Here is an 18,219-nt window from a genome sequence, read left to right as displayed (position 1 = left end):
AAAATGTTCTATAATTGTAGAATTTTTATGAAATAAAAACTAACATAAGGATTCCACATCTAGATTTAAACTATAATATGCTATCTCAGATTCCCTCAGATGCTTTCATTATGTCTTATGGATGCAGTATGTTCTTTCAATCTTTTCTGAAAAGAAAATCTGTACTTATAGGACCATTAAGATAATTAACTTGAATTTGAGAGAAATTATATTACTCTTGGTCACCTGGTACTGCCTACATTATGTTGAGAACTGTTGTTTTGTGAAGGAAAAATATATTTCACTAAAATGGCACAGACTCAAGATTGCATTACAAATCAAATTAGAATTCCCTTAAAACAGGTTCACTAAAAGTCTGTTTCAGTATACCTCATTTTCATTAACTTTAGTGGAAGCAGTTTTCCAGAGTTAGTATCTCATGTAATCACTTATAATCTCTAAAACCATTGAATATGTATGATTTATTTTATAAGCCTGTCACATCAAGGATTTATTAGAGCTCAATAAAAATATATATGTGCATGTGAATATATATATATATATTTCCAACCAGTGCACAAGAATTAGAAATTAGCCCCTTATCTGTACATGGCAACTTTTATGTCCAAAGTTAGTTGTCAAAACACTATTCACGTATGAATTCTCTTTCTCTTTGTTGAAGAGATTTTTAGGGAAAATGTCCTTAAAGTACATGAGACATGGATACAATAGGATCTCAAATAAAAGACACACTGTGAAGACAGCAATTTAAAAAAAATCCACTCGTTTTCAGAATTCCACATCTTAATTTAGGAAACATATCTTTTCACAAGACTCCAGAAATTAAACAACATAGAAGAGTTCAAGTGTTTAGTTTACCAGCTCCTCTGCCATTCCTTGTCTCCAAAATTCAAGGCCAGTGATAGCCACTAGGACACATTTTCTGTGAAATGAAAATCACTAGACAGGAAATCACTAGACATTTATCATACTAATTTCCTAGAATCATCTAGTTACCTGTGTCCATTAAAAGTACATTGGAATATGACAGTTTCAGAGAAAAACATTGTAACAATCACTATGAGAGCTGAAATATGGCTTCATAGGAAACAGGGCTACATTTAATTAGCTTCCATTGTATATGTGTCTTTTCTGTTTTTTGTTATAGTTCATATCACTGGCATGGACTCATGAGCCAATCTTTTCCAATTTCAGTTACTACCAAAGTTTACAAACTTGACGTGAAGATTACAGTATATTTACAAAGAACTTGGCACTTACAGAATAAATTATTGACTTTTTTCTTTAACTCCAGACCAGGGTACCCATGGTTCAAGCGAATGGGAAAGCCCAATGCTTTATTTTATATTATGCTACATTTACATGAATAAGTAAGTTTCCAGCTGGTCATTCCTCCATAGTGCTGTCCCTGTTGCTGAAAACAAGTACCTTCCATTCCTAATCCATGGGGAGTGCAGAGAAGTTATCAGTCCAGGGAGAGCAAAGGCTGCATGTTTTCTTCCTCATTTTTATCCATGCGTTTTAATACTGTAGGATCCACTACTGATTGGGATCTGGAAATGATAAGGCCAATGTCAGTGGGTTACTACCAAATAATCACGTTCCCTTCTCTGCCTTTTCTCCATTATTACTTCTCTCACAGATGAGGATTATCTTCCCTTCAACAAGAGATTTATGAACTGAGAATGCTGCATGTTTAGGGAGGGATATATTTACAGTGGGTTTTTTATCGGAGGGAGAAAACAATCCCCTTTGAGCTCTAAATAGAGTAACGAGCAGGAAAGTTTTCTAAATGAACCATAATAAGCTTAAGTTCTCCTCTTCACAACTGATCAAGAGTGTCTTCTTTGAAAGTGAGAATTTATAGTATAGGACAGATGGATGATGATAGAACATGTCCAAGTGGGAAATTATTACAGTGAAACTACTGCTCTAAGAAATGAAATAGAAATGATAGGAGTCTTGATTCCTGTCTTAAAGAACTCTATGATCTGAGGCTGGTTAAGCCAGGACTCTTGATTTTGGCTCAGGTCATGATTGCAGGGTGATGAGATATAGCCCTGTTCTGGGTTCCATGCTGGGTATGGAGCCTGCTTGAGATTCTCTCTCTTTCTCTCTCTCTCTCCCTTGCCCTCTGCCCTCCCCCAGCTTGCATGCAACCTCTATCTCTCTCAAATAAATAAATAAATAAATCTTTAAAAAAACTCAGTGAAACAAATTCAACATGAATGTGCATTTTTTTTAGCTATCATTTTTTATTTCTAATGACCACATTAGAAAAAAAAATCAAAATTTGAGAGTTTTTGTTAAATTTCCCACTAGAACACCTGAATAAAGTCAGTTTACTATGGAAAATTTCAGGGAATGATTTAAGACCTTTAAAAAAAAAAAAACAACCCTCTTATATAGGCAGAGAAACTTTCTGATTAGGAGGACAAATAATTTGAACTCCTTACACCCACTTTTGATAGTAGGTAGGAATTATATCTCAATTCATCATTAGAAAACAACATGAAACTGGGAAGGAGGAAAGTCAATGAAACATGCTACTGTTATGGCAGGAAACTGCTTTCTTAATAGCTATGGCATTAAAGAAGCAGCTGCCCTTTTAAAATTCTCCTCAGTAATGAATTTTCCCCCTGCTGCTGCATTCCAGCCAATTGGCTATTGCTGTGGCAATATGCCTCTTAGCAAACCTCATTAACTCTCAAAAAGAAAGACTATAAGCTAAAATACAACTGCACATGCTAATGAAAAAGAACAGCAATGGAACTAATTATCAAAGCAAAAATAATTATAGAATTAACTGATTAATTGACTCATTCATTTAAATAAACTTAAATTTGATTCCAAAGAGGGAACAAAAAGGAAGGCGAGGGCATTAAAACAAGAATGTTTTATTTCCTAAGTCATTTTCATTATTTTGTCTCAATAATAGGTTATATATGTCTATATCAGAAAGGAGAGCAACTAAAGTTGAATTAGCAGATGTGTGAGAGCGAGTGAGAGAGAGAAGGAGAGGGACGAGGAGAAGAAGAGTAGGAGGAATAAAAGATTTTGTATCACTTTTAAATGCAATAACAATTTATCTTAGGAAAAATCCTTTATCTCATGAATAAAACACATTTTAACACAGTGGACAATTGTACAAAACACTTGGGAATTAGAGCTTTACCACAATTTTACTTAGGTTCAACTAAAAAGAATTATTTCCCAAGAAAAATCTGTGCTAAATCACAAAAAAAAGTTCATTGAATGCTCTGTACTGAAATATTAACTTGACAACTGGTACCCACTCAACTGCAAGTTCCATGAGCAGGACTTCATCAGTTTTTCTCCTTACGGTGAACACAACATGTATTACAGAGTCTATTACACAACCGAATCTCAATATCCCAGTTCTATCCAAGAAACAGTTTCCAATATTGAAAGAAGTTTGGTGTTAAGCATTTAAAACTAAGAGTAATAAAGATAAAGCAAATTATCTTTTTTTTAAAAGATTTTGTTTATTTATTGGGATACAGAGAAAGAGCTAGAGAGCACCCAGTGGGGGAGAAGGGGAAGCAGGCTCCTCGCAGACCAGGGAGCCTGATGTGGGGCTCAACCCCACCTGAACAGAAGGTAGATGCTTAACCGACTGCACAACCCAGGTGCCCCCCAAAAAGAAATTCTTAATAGAAAACGGGTTTTAAAATTCTCACAAAGTTAGATTTATTCTGTAAATGTTGATGCGTATCCTAATAATATCAATCAGTACACACCAAAGCTCTTCAGACAGCACAAAGAACAGAATTTAGGCATTGGTCGTAAGGTTCTATTAAAACATATATCATGTACACACATGGGCACACACACCCACACACAATCTTTTAAACCCTTATGTTCCTTGACTATTAAAAAAAATGATTAGAGGGTATGGTGATTTTAATATTTTAAATTATAGTGCACTATCAAACCGCAACTAAATTCCTAGTTTGCTTTTCTCATGCACGACCAGTATCAGAATTGTTGGATGATGAATACTGGCTCCATATGTAGAATAATTCCTCAATAAAACAAGCCAGGCAGAAATGATTTCTGATTAAGATTTTTTTTTTTTTTTTAGTATTTAATTGTCCCAGATGTACTGTTATTTTAGTCCAGATTTTTTTTTTCTGTCTTATCCAAAACAACAGGGCTATTTGTGGAGGACCACGACTTGTCAGTGCATTGTTCTGTTTCCACTGCAACAAAAGGAGTTATCATTAACTCATAGCGTATCTCAGCGGTCTCCACATAGCCTCTGCTGTCTTTGCAATGAATAACTTGTATTTTTTTTTCATGGAATCCAATCACTTAAGTTTAATTATTCAGATATCATTTTTTCATTTATTGTGCATCCACAATATGGCACTATACCTTCGTGTTTAAGAGGATAGATTTGGGACAGAAGGAGATTCCTATTCCAGTTCTGTTATTTGCTAGCAGTTTGACCGAGAGGAAGCTATTTAAACTTCCTAGATTTTATTCTTTTAACTACAAGATGGAGAAAAATAACCTACATCATACAGATGTACTGAGGATCAAATTCAATAATGCATGCATAAACTGCAGCACAGATTCTGGCAGATAGCAAATAGTAGCACTTAGGGAGATGACTTATGGAATCATGTGGCCTGTTTTCAGATATTGGCAGCATTACTTTGCAGCTATGTCCCAGGTGGAAGATACTTACCCTCTCTGTATCTGGGTCTCCTCACCAATGAAAGGGGAATAGCACTGCCTGATTAATTGTTTACAGAAGCAAAAAAGTCAATATATACAAAACATTAGATGGAATTTGACATGTAGTAACAATAGATGTTGAATATTATTTGATAAACTCAGAGTTCATATTACAATAGCAATGTTAATATCTATATAATGTTAATATCTAATATAATAGCTGCTCACTGCAACTGTTATGTGCCTATCCCAGGCACTACCCTAGGTAGTAGAGACAGAAGGTAAAAGATGTTCCCCTAGTATAAGGCCCCCACAATCTACTGAACTTTGTTTCTTTTCATGTGACCATACTATTCCTCCACAAATCGACCCAGGAAAACAAACCCTTCTTCCCACACACCTACTTAATTCTGAAGGAGGAAATATCTACAAGTCTCTGGTGAAGGAATGATTTTTCTCCCTCTCAATCTAATGATATTACAAAACTGGGGGGGGGGGATGGAGGAGAGGAGAGCAAGGGGAAAATTAGGAATAATTCTCTCCCATCCTTGATGGGGAACTGGCACTCCCTGACACACAGAAGGTGAGAATTGAATGAAATAACTTTCTTAAGCTCATTCTTCACAAGTTTTCAGACAGAACCTGAAAAGCTTCATATGATACAAAATGTACACCAAACAAAGGATGTCTGAAATTCTAATCAATCTACGTCAGAAGCAAGAAACTCCGGGTTGGGGAGGTCAACGTGCTGTGAGCCAAGTCTGCAGAGGACAGAATGGCCTAATTAATTGGAGAAGAAAATCAGGATCCAAAAAGACTTCAAAAGGTGGACAGACTGAGCCAAATCTAACAAGATGGTGTTAATCAATTAAAATTATCTGCTTGAAAGGAAAAGCTAAACACAAAAAGAGAATTATGAGGGTACGGATCTATAAGTAAAGAACCTTCTAATGCTAGGGAGCTCAGTATGAGTCAGCAATGTGCTTTGGCTGCCTGAACCTCAGCAACAGAGTCAACAGAAACGAAAGGAAGCCAATGTGGGTGAGGGGATGGGGGTGGGGGGGGCGCAAAGCTAGGGTTCTGGAACTTAGATGCAAGTAGTGATAGCATCAGATGTCACCTATTCAAGTTGTTCTCACTTAAAAGGGGCCACTGACAGACAGCAGAGTGCTCCTTCATTCACTCCACTGGTCCCCAGTGGGCACCCTCTGTGTTTTAGGCTCTACTCCAGGTGCTGGAGATTCAGAGAATGGGATAGACAAAGTCACTGAAGTCTTCATGAAGCCTAAATATGGGGAGGGGACCATATTCATAAAATGAATCATTTGGCAGGCAGAAAATAAAGGAAGCGACTGATAGGGAGAGACAAGAATGAGGAGGAAGTAGAGTTGATTAAGACCTAGTGGTTGATAAAGACCTAACCACTCTCTCAGGTAGGTGACTTTGGATTGGGAGATGCAGGAAAAGAGCACCATGCAGTAGGGACAAGTGGAAAGGCTTTTAGAGAGGAACAAGCTGGAGAGGAAGGCTGCAAGAGCAAAAGGAAGGAGATTGTGGCTGAAAGAGAGGAAAGAGACGGTGGGATACACTTAGAGGAGTGAGGGGGCGGGATCAGATCATAGAGCACTTTGGAAGCCATGTTACAGAATTGATTTCATTCACTGTATAACCAGCAGTCGTTAAAAAATTTAAAGCAGAGAAGTGAAATGATCTGACTAAAATTTAAGAGATGTTTTAGATTGCCATATGGGTACTAAGTTGGAGCCAGGGGAGCAGAGTAAGGGTAGAGGCCAAGACACCAGGTAAGAAGTTTGGGAGGAGGGCAGACATGCAGACTGCAGGTGATAGGATACACCCAGGATGTGGAAGATGCGGAGAGACATGTGCTCTGCGGAAAGGACCGTGTTAGCGAACAAGTCGCAGAAGTGGTTGAAGGAAATGAGCATTGAGCATTGTTTGCTGGTAAAGGCAAAGATCAGGGATCACCTATGACAGCTGTTTCCAAATCCTTATGTAGCTTAGTTCCAGGGTGACAGCTTTACATTGTGCTGTCTCAGAGGGTAGACAAGGAAGGTTTACTCTATACCTCATTGATTGGAACCCGGGTCCACTAATTATAGACTATGTGACTTTGAGGATACAACATCTGTTTAACAGGGTTGCTGTGAGGATAAAATAAATTAATGTTACAAAAAAATACGTAGACAGGGCCAGAGACTCATGATAAGTACATAGTAAATCACAGATTGTAACAACAATTAGGATTATTATTTTTATTAGAAGAAAGTTATTCTGGGGCACCTGGGTGGCTCAGTCGGTTAAGCATCTACTTTTGGCTCAGGTTATTATCACAGAATCCTAAAATCAAGCTCCACACTGGGCTCCCTTCTTGTTAGGGAGCCTGCTTCTTCCTCTGCCCCTCCCTTTGCTTTCTCTCTCTTTCAAATAAATAAATAAAAATCTCCCCCCCCCAAAAAAAAGGAAGGAAGGAAGCTATTTTTAGGCAACTGTTTTTTAAATATTTTTGTTTTAGAAAACTTTTTTGAGAAGTTGATGAAATATATTCTTTTCCTCCAGAAAAATGCACAAAATACCTACACCTGCACACACATACACATACAATTTTTAATATAAATTTTAGCCCTTAGCAGACTCCTCTGAGAGCCCATCCATGGACTGACTTGATAGGGGAGCATAGAACTCACAGTAAGAAGCCCTGTTTAAAGAGAAAGGAGTTGAGAAGCCCAGACTTGGCTTACACATAAGCTTGTTGATTCGTGGAGAAATTAAAGCAGGAGATGTCTCCAGCCTTTCCTTTCTCTCCAAGGCATCATGGAGCAGCCTGGGGAGAGGAGAACATCACACACACCAACAACAGTAGCAGCAACAGCATCGGCAGCACAAGAAGGCCTGCCTCTGAGGACAGTGGTGGCCCTGCATGAACATAAGTATGACCAAAGGACCATAGGTTTTCATCAGAGAAAGATACAAGACAGTGTGAGGGATGATAGGGGTGATGCCTGGATTCTCCCTGGTCTAGGTGAAAAGAGACTTATAGGGAGTGTTCTTATATTTCTGTGGTGGGAAATGAACAGAGAAATAATATTCATTGCTATTATCCAAGTGACCTCTAGGTTGCTGTGGCCTGGGGGAGCCTGAGAATTAGATATCTTTTGGTTCGCTACAGAAGGCAAACTCAGAGGCAGTCATGCAGTTGGGCATGTTCAGCAACTCCCCCATCCTCCATCGCCACTGAGCTATGGCTGGATATGTATATATTCACAGGGAATCCAAAGCACCTAGGGAAGTATCCATTACAGAGCATGTGTTCAATAAACGTGCATTGACTAAAAGAAAACAGGCATAAAAATACCATGAGAGTCAAAGCGAGGAATCAGAATCTCACTCAAAAATGAACTTTATAAAGAGTAAAGCTGTAGGAAAACAGACTGTTTTGCCCCAGGAATGGCTAGACCTTTAAATCAGAAACAGGGCAGAGATACTTGAAGAGAATATATGTTTTATTTTTTTTTTATTTAATGTTTGTTTATTTGCCAGTGTGTCTTTATTTTTTCCTTCATGAACATAGTGAACATTTTTTTAAATTTTTTTTAATTTTATTTTTTATAAACATATAATATATTTTTATCCCCAGGGGTACAGGTCTGTGAATCGCCAGGTTTACACACTTCACAGCACTCACCATAGCACATACCCTCCCCAAGAGAATATATGTTTTAAATAAATAGGACTGAGATACTTGAAGAGAATATATGTTTTAAATGTACTGTTTGAAATGTGTGTGTGTGTGTGTGTGTGTGTGTGTGTGTGTGTGTGTGTTTGCTATGGATCCCTTTCTTCAAATAAAATTTTATACAAAAGTCTAGTAAATTGCTTAGATAGAAGAAGAGTTGCTCTCATTGTGGAGATGGGCACTGTCCTCAACCCACCTGCTGGGCCTAAGGTACTCCTCCAGAACTCTAAAGGTACAGTTTGAAAATCCACTAGATTTGGTGACCCCTAACAGCTTTGCCAGATTGTCTCTGAACATGGAACAAAGCTGAGTTGACATTGTCTTGAATGACTTTATCTTTGGCTCAAAATTCCTAGATGTCTAATCATGGGGACATAAAAGGATTTAAAAATCCCACTGAATATATACTCCCCAAGAGTACTCCCCTAGAGTTCACTTGGGGCATCCCCACACTGACTACAGCTCACTTCCCAGCCACCTCCATCATACCTCTTCATGGACTTGGGGGAGAGTTCCTTTTCCACCTCCTTCATGGGCATGCTGTAGGAGTCTACATTGTATTCACTGTCATCATCATACTCGTGGTCTAGCAGTGTTCTTGCCCATGTTCCCATGTCATAAGGGGGCAGCATTCCTCCAAACTCAGAAGGCAGGATCTCAGGATGAATTAGTTGGTGTAGACTGTTCAGGTTGTTACCATGCAAAAATATCTACAAATGCAAGAAGGAGAGAGGAGAAACACACAGGAGAATAGATACCATCCAAATGCTAGGAGGAGGAAGTGAGGCTAGGAACAGCAAAAACAAGATTTTTCCATGTCTGTTAAAATATTTAAGCCCTTCATCCATCTGTGAAACAGACAGGGATGGTACTGTTATCCTAATATGTCATATAAAAATTCTGAGGCGTAGGAATCTTAGGTAGTTCCTAGAAAGTCAGATAGTGGTTGGGTTAAAAAGCTGGAAACTGAAATTTGGTTTTCTACTTTATAGTGAAGACATGAGCAGAATCCAATGGGCATGTTGATCCGTACATCATCTTGACATTAGTTATGCAAAGCTAACGATATGCATGATGAATGCTGTTAAAATAGACCGTTCTCATAAGGGACTCATCAACTGTAGAGCCCATCCAAGTTATTAAGCCCAAAAGCTGTTACCAGTATGGCTTTCTCTTTTATCATCAATAAAAATAAGAATACTGTAACCACTAAATTACTGCTTTGTAATTCAAAATGTTTGATGTAAATAAAAGCAAATTAGCATTATCATAATGTAAGGTTGAGTGAAGGTTTAGATCCCAAAGGACTTACATTCTATAATGCTGCCAGCATCTTCTCTACTAGAGGTTTCCATGCTTATTGTTTAAATAAAAATGGAATAATAAAGTGAAAATGTAAAGCTGTATGTGTACATTAATTATTGGTATTACCTAGAGCTTTTTTTTGAAACTAAAAAATCATTGGGACACCTGGGTGGCTCAGTTGGTTGAATGTCAGACTCTTGGTTTTGGTTCAGGTTGTGATCTCATGGTCATGTGATCAAGTCCCACATCAGGCTCCTCACTCAGTGTGGAGTCTGCTTGGCATTCACCCTCTCAATCTCCCTCTGCCACTCCCCCAGCTCTCTCTCTCTCTCATAAATAATCTTTAAACTGAAAAATTATTCAAGGTACATATTCAAGATTTGTTTCTCCATAAATTTTACCTCTTTTCTCTTCTTTCATTTCAATCTCCAAAACTGTAGATCATCTTCCCTGAAAAAGCACTTGTATCATCTCATATAATTTATATAATATTTAAGGATTATAGTTCATAAGTCACTTAGAAATAGTTATAGTTTCTAAGTGACTCATACTTGAAGTTTATGATGAACAGGCTAACATAATTATCTTTGCTTTCTGTCATTTCAGAGTCCACTGAAATAAATATATAGGACAACAAAGAAAAACTAGTCTACAACACCCAACAAAGTAATAGGGATAGGAATTATAAATCAACAAGTAATTTCAACAGATTATGGACTACTAAAAACAGATGACAGCAGGTCAATGGCCACAATAGGCAGAATAAACAGCTACCTGAAATATTTGATATAGAGTTTACAGAGGTGGAAGATGCTGTCTGCTCCAAAGCACATTAGGTTAATTGCAAACTTTACACGTCCCTGCTCCTCTTTGCATAGCACAAGAGCCCCCTGCCACACACACACACACAGGTTCTTCTCATAAGAAATCAAAATAATTTGGGGGGGTAGTTAAGTTCTAACAACTGAAACTCTTGTTTTATTAGTTATACAACTTTATTTCATTAGATGTGTTTCTTCATGTAAGAAACCTCTTCAAGTCATGCATGAGTTATCATAATAAATCCTTAGAGATTTATCCTAGCACACTACTTCCTCTCTCCTTGCTAATATTCTGCTACATCCTCCCTCAACATCACTTTCAGCTTTGGCCTTATTTCCTCTTTCACTGAAAAAACAGGGCAACCAGATGAGACTCACCCACCAGCATCTGTGTCTGTATGCTGTGCCTCTGCTCTTAGTTCAGTGGAAAGATAAATTCTACAAAGGCCAACCTCTCCACCTGTGTCCTAGAAGCCATCCTCTCTCCTACTCAGTTATATTGCTCAAGCAAAATTCTCTGCTGTCTCTCTCATATCATCAAATTTCCTCTGTCTGGGGGATCTTTCCCATCAGAGAAAACTTGCCAATCCCTTTCCTCCCATCCCCCCTCAAACAGACGCACAAAACCTCTCTTGACCAGACTTCTACTTCCAGTTATTATACTATTTCTCTCCTTCCGTTTATTACAAAACTCATCAAAAGAGTAGTTTCACTGTCCAAATACTCTAGTCCTATTTTTCAGGAATCCAGTCTAAACTAGGCCTTGCTTTCCAGTAGAGCATGAAGATAGTTCTTGTCAGGCTCTTTCTCATTGCTAAATTCAGTGTCCAATTCTCAGCCCTTATTTTTCTTGAACTCTCAGCAGCATTGGATATAAATGACTCTTGTCATTGCAACATTTATTCCCAGCATCTCTTGATTTTCTCCTACTTTGACAGATGCTTCTTTTCAGTCTCTTTTGCTGATTATTCTTCATCACCCCAACATCTTAATGTCACAGAGCTCCAGACTTCAGTTCTTGGATTTATTCTCTTCTGTAAGTGTACTTACTCCTTGGTGATCTCATTCTGTCTAGGGCCCTAAATATTGTTCACACACCGAAAATTTATATACTGCATCTAGACCATTCCTTAGAACTTCATATTGCTATTTCCACTCTCTACTTGACATCTCCATTTAAGAGGTCAATGGCCATCTCAAACTTACTATATCCAAAGCTGAACTACAACTTTCTTCCCAAAAATCAGCTCTTCCCTGTTTTCAATATCAGTTAGTGGTAGGACTGCTTCTGGTTTCTCAGGCTAAAATCTTCAATTCATCCTTAATTCCTCTCTAAGTTGTCAGTAAATCCTTTTGATTCTTCATTCAAAATATATCATGAATCTGAACATCTGACCAGTTCCACCCCTATAACCCTAAGTCATGCTACCGTCATCCTACAAACTGTATTACTGCACTAACCTTCTAATTGCTCTTCCCACTTCCACTCTTGCCACCTACACTCTGTTCTCAACACAGCAGCCAGAATGACCATGTCACAATGTTAGTCAGATCATGTCATTCTGCTCACAATTCCCCACTGGCTTCTCCTTTCTCTTAGAGTAAATCCTATAAGGCCTTCCATAAACTTCTTTGAACACATCTACTACTTCCTCCCTGCTGAAACACAACATGCACACATTTGTCTCAGGACATTTGCAGAGGATGTTTCTTCTGTCTGATGATTTTTGCCTTTAATTATTCCCATGGCTTATCTTCCCATATCTTGTAATATTTTCATTTATTAAAGTTTTGCTGCTTTTTTCTCCTTACATTTTTTTTCTCTGTCACCATTTCATAAAAGAAGTCTTGCCCATATGGGCTCCCTTGCCTCAGAGTACCTTACTATTCTAAGATTTAGGCTAAATAATACTTTCATTTTATTTCTCTACACTGTGCCATTAAAGAGATTATGGTAGGTCACCTGAGTGGAAGGGAGAAAAGAGAAATACATTTGGGAATGAGAAAGTCCACTATATTGAGGAACAGATAGAAAGTTGCACCAATCAGTGAGGAAGCCTGTTTCCTGTCAGCTCTTGGGAGTGACAAGACCACAACCCTGGAATAACTGAAGAGTGCATGGAGGTTGAAGCCTCGGCATTGGGTTCCAGCTTTAGTGAAAATGCTGTTTTCCTTTTTCACAGACAACTCAGGAGCAGAAGGAGACCTTAATTCAAGGAACTAATACTGACTTGAATAGTGAGGATGTCAGAAGCAGCCATCCTGGATGGAAAGTTTCGTTCCACATGAAAGGTTCTAGAGGGGAGCCTAGATGGCTCAGGTCATGGTCCTGGAATCTTGGGATAGAGTCCTGCATTGGGCTCCCTGCTCAGCAGGAAGCCTGCTTCTCCCTCTGACCCTCTCCCCTCTCATGCTCTCTCTCTCATTCTCTCTCAAATAAATAAATAAAATCTTTAAAAAAAAAAAAAAAAGAAAGAAGGAAAGAAAGATTCTAGATATTGATGAGAATTTGAGAAAGGATTCCTCTACCACCTAGGGTTACTATTCCCATCAGTCCAATATGGTACAGACTCAAAGATTTCATTTAATTAAAAAAGAAAAAGAAGAAGAAGAAGAACCAGGTGTTTCCTTTTTGTGACAAAAGATGCACAATTATTCCTTAGGTTTTTCTTTGCCAGTTTTTTAGAGCACAGATCTGTAGCATCTAAAGTATAGAATGTTTGAGTATTATTATGATGCTGAATCACTTGGAGTACCTGTAAAGAAATATAATAGCTTTGTAATTTATATTGATTATATATAAGTAGAAATCAAAAGTGTTTTAACCTATAACTATTTTCTCTTATGAAGATTTACAAGTCATATAGTTTTAATTAAAATGGCAAAGCTCAGATACCTCACTTCCATCTAGAATAATGCTATTAATGAATTTTTCTAGGCATTGTCAAAATTATCTGATTCAATCAAATAACCCCAAACCTGGAGCTTGGGGTTAGACTTGATCCTCCTTAGTCTTTTTCAACAGAGCAGTACACTGTGCTCAGAACAAGTCACCCCTGTATTCAGTGTTTCAAGTATTTCTCACTTCACTTTGACTGAAAGCCCAGACCCTTGCAATGGAATACAAGACCCCCTATGATCTGGCCCACCATATTCCCTTCTATCCCATCATCTACTACCCTCATCAGTAGCTCATTCTGCAAGCTTTCTGTGCCTTCTTGCTGTTTGCCAAGTATACCAGACATGTTTCTACCTGAGGACCTTCGTCTTTGCTATGCCCTCTGTCTGAAACTGTCTTCCCCCCAAATCCACATTTTCAGCTCTACTACCTCCTAGCTGTGATTTAGAGCAATTTGCTTAACCTTTTGTGCCTCATTTTCCCATCTACAGAAGGAGAAAAATAACAATGCTTCCCCTAGAGCCTTCCTTGTAAGGAGTAAATGAGTTACCATATGTAAAGTACTTAGAACAGCATGTGGCATAGAGTGACTACTACAGAAGCATTCACCAGTATAATATGTACTAAAAGCCTCAGCAGGTGTTTTGGATCACCTGATCACCTCTTCATAAAACAGAGTTTGAAAGTGTTATTTGTGAAGCAAATCATTACATTTTTCTGAAGTCTAACATGTAAATTGATATGATTCTCACCAGTAGAAACAATTCCTGATATAAACTGTAATTATTTACAGAAGCCTTCCTCCTATACTATGGAACATTTCAACAAATTCATATTCAGAAGACCTTTGGCTCAGTGTTTGATACAAACACATACTTAACAATTATTTTTCCTCTATGCTCACAATGAGGTTTCTAGAACAGGCTCAGAAACACCTGAAGTGCCTTCTCATTCATTGAGAAACATGAAAAATTACCTTCAGTACACATTTACATAAAGTATATTTTATTTTGGAACTAATCATTTGAAAATTGGTCACAGCACAGTGGTAAAAATAGCACTAAATCTGGAGATATTTGGATTCATATATTAGCTCTACAACTCAACAGTTCTGTAAATGAGGAAGCAAGTTACTTAGCCATCTACAGACTTAGTTTTCCCAGCTCTGAAATAGGAGCTCAGGCTTCCTACATTTACTCTTCCCAACCTTTTGGATAAAATGAAATAAGGGGTATTAAAATCCATCTTAAAACCTATATTATTAATCATAATGATAAATGTGCTCAGCATTTACCATGTACCATGCACTGTGCTAAATACTTTATATAAATTGTCTTATTCACAGAAAAAAATGATTATTTTGTTGTAGGTACTTTGAATATCCTCATTGTTAGATGAAAAAAAGTCTTGGAACTCAAGTAACTTACCATTTAAAGAAATGTTAATTTTTCTACATATCAGCATTCTTTCTGAAATGTGTGAGTGATCATGACAATCACTATAAAGTTACATTAGAGATTACAAAGTTCACTATACTCAATGTGATACATATTGTGAAATAACTAACATTCATACATCAGCTTATAAAGTTACAACTTTTCTCTAGGTCTCACTTGAAATTAAGTATACTAATAATCTAGAAACATGACACAATTATTATTATCTTTTTTACTTTTAAACCTATGCTTTAATATCTCATGAATGTACTGAAATGTTCTCCCAATTTGTGGGAGAGTAGAGAAGCAGACTTTTAAATATTTCTTTCATATATACAGTGATCAGAATTAATCATAAGGTCTTTGAAAATTTTTAAATGTCTTGTATGTTGAATATTTATATGCAATATAGAGGCACATGTGACCACAGCCAATATTACGTACATGTTATACAGCATAATTCATTGAATGTGGGAGGAGAAAGAATATATAAACAAAGAAACAAACAAATACCCTTTTCCGAGTCTTCTCCTTTAGGAAAGGCCGGATCACGGTGTACAGGGCATGGATATACCATGGCTGATTGACAAAATGAATTCCTCCAAATCGTGCTGGGAAACTATCCTAAAGAGACACGGAGTGGGGAGAAAATCAACACATGCTTTAGTATATTGAAAAGGCTTAAGGAAGGTCATATGGTATATAAATTTGTTATTCCGCATGCTTAAATGAGATGATTTGTACAGTCAAAATAAATTAGAAAGAAGGAAGAATCTTACTGCATGAAACACTGTAACTTTCAGACCTAAACTGAAGCAATATGTAATAGAGCAAATCCTTCTCCAGCAGTTTGCTGATAAGAACTTCAACATTTTTAGGAAGTGCCATAATTTAAGCCTACAAACTGTTAACAGTCATTATAGGCCAAGAAACAGAAATAAAAGACATTAGGGATTTGTCAAATACTGAATTTACATTAGGTAAGTGTTTCATTTAAATTATTTCTGTTCTAAAGTGCATTTAAATTAAAATATTTTCTAAAATTTCACTATAGTTATCTACGATGTGAGCACTGTCATATATCAAAACTCATTTCAGGGGGGCCTGGGTGGCTCAGGTGGTTAAGCATCTGCCTTCAGCTCAGGTTATGAGTTCCAGATTCTGGGATTGAGCCCCATGTTGGGCTCCCAGCTCTGTGGGGAGACTGCTTCCCCCTCTCAATCTGCCTTTCCCCCTGCTCATGCTCTCTCTCAGTCTTTCTCTCTCTCAAAATGAATAAATAAGATCTTTAAAAAAGAAAACTCACTTTATTCTATCTTACCGACTTCATTATAAACATTCTCCTTCCCTTATTTCAGCCATAAAAAAGGGCAGGAAATATGTGAAAACAAAATCAAAGCTTAGTGTTGTAGCGTAAGAAGTGTGGGGGATGCATTTTGCTAGGTTAAATTAAGTCAACACCCTCATAGCGCACCCCACAGGAAGAAATTGGGCCTATTGTAAAGCCAACCCCCTCTTCAGCAAGAGCTCACTTGTGTAAGTTTTGCATGTGAAGTGATTTAGAGAGGTGTTTTCTTTCTGTGCGACTAAACAGGTACATCCCACTTCACTCCGTAATACGAAGGAAATCCTTAACTGAATGAATTGCAACATCTGACCTCACTTGAGTATGCTACGGATTCCACATAAATGGACTGATTCCTGCTACTAGTTCAAAACTCCACACTGAACTGACTACAAAAGTCTTATTAAAAACAAACTATACCACTAGAAGCATCTCTCAAGTTATCACAATAACTGGAATTCTTTTGGATTCTATTCAGAGCATGAATGGGAACAAAGGAAAAGCAAAGGAACTGAAATAATCATAGATGCATTTTCTAAATTTAGACTTTTTCTTTCTTTTTTTTTAAGATTTTATGTATTTGACACAGAGAGATACAGTGAGAGAGGGAAGACAAGCAGGGTGAGTGGGAGAGGGAGAGGCAGGCTTCCTGCTGAGCAAGAAGCCTGAAGAGCCAAAGGCAGACGCTTAATGACTAAGCCACCCAGGCGCCCCTAAATTTTTTCTTATATTAGATTGTCTAGTCAAAAACATGCATGGTATAATCCCATTAAAGTGTTCTAGTTTTGGGGGGACACTTAGGAGCATTAATAATTAATTCATGGTTTTCTATGTTCATTTTCAGAGCTAATAAGCGCTTCTCTTTGCAAAGCAATTTCTATCTCTGGGAGTAACACACCATAAAAGATAACAGAACTTTAAATAAATAAATAAATAAATAAATACATTAGAATAACTGAAGGTAAAATATGTCTCCTTTTATGTCAGTGCCTTACTTCCTTAATAAACATGTACTTTTCATTCCTCAAGAAGTTGTTAGAATAATAGAAATGAATCAGCTAGAAATACAGACATAATATTTTTTAAGTCATGACATTTTTTTTTTTTTAAAGATTTTATTTATTTATTTATTTATTTGACAGAGAGAGATCACAAGTAGACAGAGAGGCAGGCAGAGAGGGAAGCAGGCTCCCTGCCGAGCAAAGAGCCCGATGCGGGGCTCGATCCCAGGACCCCGGGATCAGGACCCGAGCCAAAGGCAGAGGCTTCAACCCACTGAGCCACCCAGGCGCCCCTAAGTCATGACATTTTTATACATAAAGAGAGAATAACATATATACAATTTAGAGAATGCTAAGATAAACATGCAAGTGCCCTCCATTCAGCTTAAGAACTAGACATGGTTAGTAACCTTAAAGTTCACTGTATTCATATTCTCTGACCCTCTCCCACATTTTAAAATTTCATATTGTAATTTTCTTGCTTTTACTTTGGTAATATTATAAATTTATATTATATTTTTACCTGCTCTTTTATAATTTTGTATATTTTATTTATTTTTATATTTTATAATTTTTTCTGTGTCAAAGAATTGTATGTATACATACAAACATCTCTAAAATATAGTTAGGTTTTTCTAAGTACTTACACTTTTTAAATATGTCACTGTAATGAATGTATTCTTCTGTTGTCACATTACATTGTTTTTGAGGCTCCTCATATTTGAGTTTTATACATGCGCAGCTGTAGTTCATTGTCACATTTGTATATAGTCTACTATTGTACAGTACATCATAATTTATTTTCTCTTGTCAGTGCATATTGTTTTTCAAATATTTGGTCTGCTTTGCTATCACCAGCCCTGCTGCTGTGTAGACTTCATCTTGTACATGTCTCTTGGGCATGTTCGAGGGTTTGTGTGGCGTGTATCTCTAAAGTGTTAACGTTGAGTCAGA

The 18,219-nt window shown here is 37.3% G+C and overlaps 1 protein-coding gene across 1 annotated transcript in view; it reads right to left on the bottom strand.

Moving 5' to 3' along the window:
* Positions 1–761: 761 nt before the first annotated feature.
* Positions 762–18,219, bottom strand: part of LOC111147677 (clavesin 2) — a 66,115-nt gene continuing 48,657 nt past the window's right edge. Inside the window, exons 4-6 of the mRNA XM_022503890.1 lie at positions 15,433–15,543; positions 8,948–9,168; positions 762–1,553 (exon numbers count right to left, since the gene is read on the bottom strand). Of these exons, the coding sequence (XP_022359598.1) occupies positions 1,466–1,553; positions 8,948–9,168; positions 15,433–15,543 (420 nt within the window). The 3' untranslated portion in view covers positions 762–1,465. The remainder of the gene's footprint in view (positions 1,554–8,947; positions 9,169–15,432; positions 15,544–18,219) is intronic.

Source organism: Enhydra lutris, unplaced genomic scaffold, assembly GCF_002288905.1.
Source record: "Enhydra lutris kenyoni isolate GAN:26980312 unplaced genomic scaffold, ASM228890v2 scaffoldscaffold17, whole genome shotgun sequence".
Classification (NCBI taxonomy): domain Eukaryota; kingdom Metazoa; phylum Chordata; class Mammalia; order Carnivora; family Mustelidae; genus Enhydra; species Enhydra lutris.
This window is presented reverse-complemented; position numbering and strand designations above follow the sequence as displayed.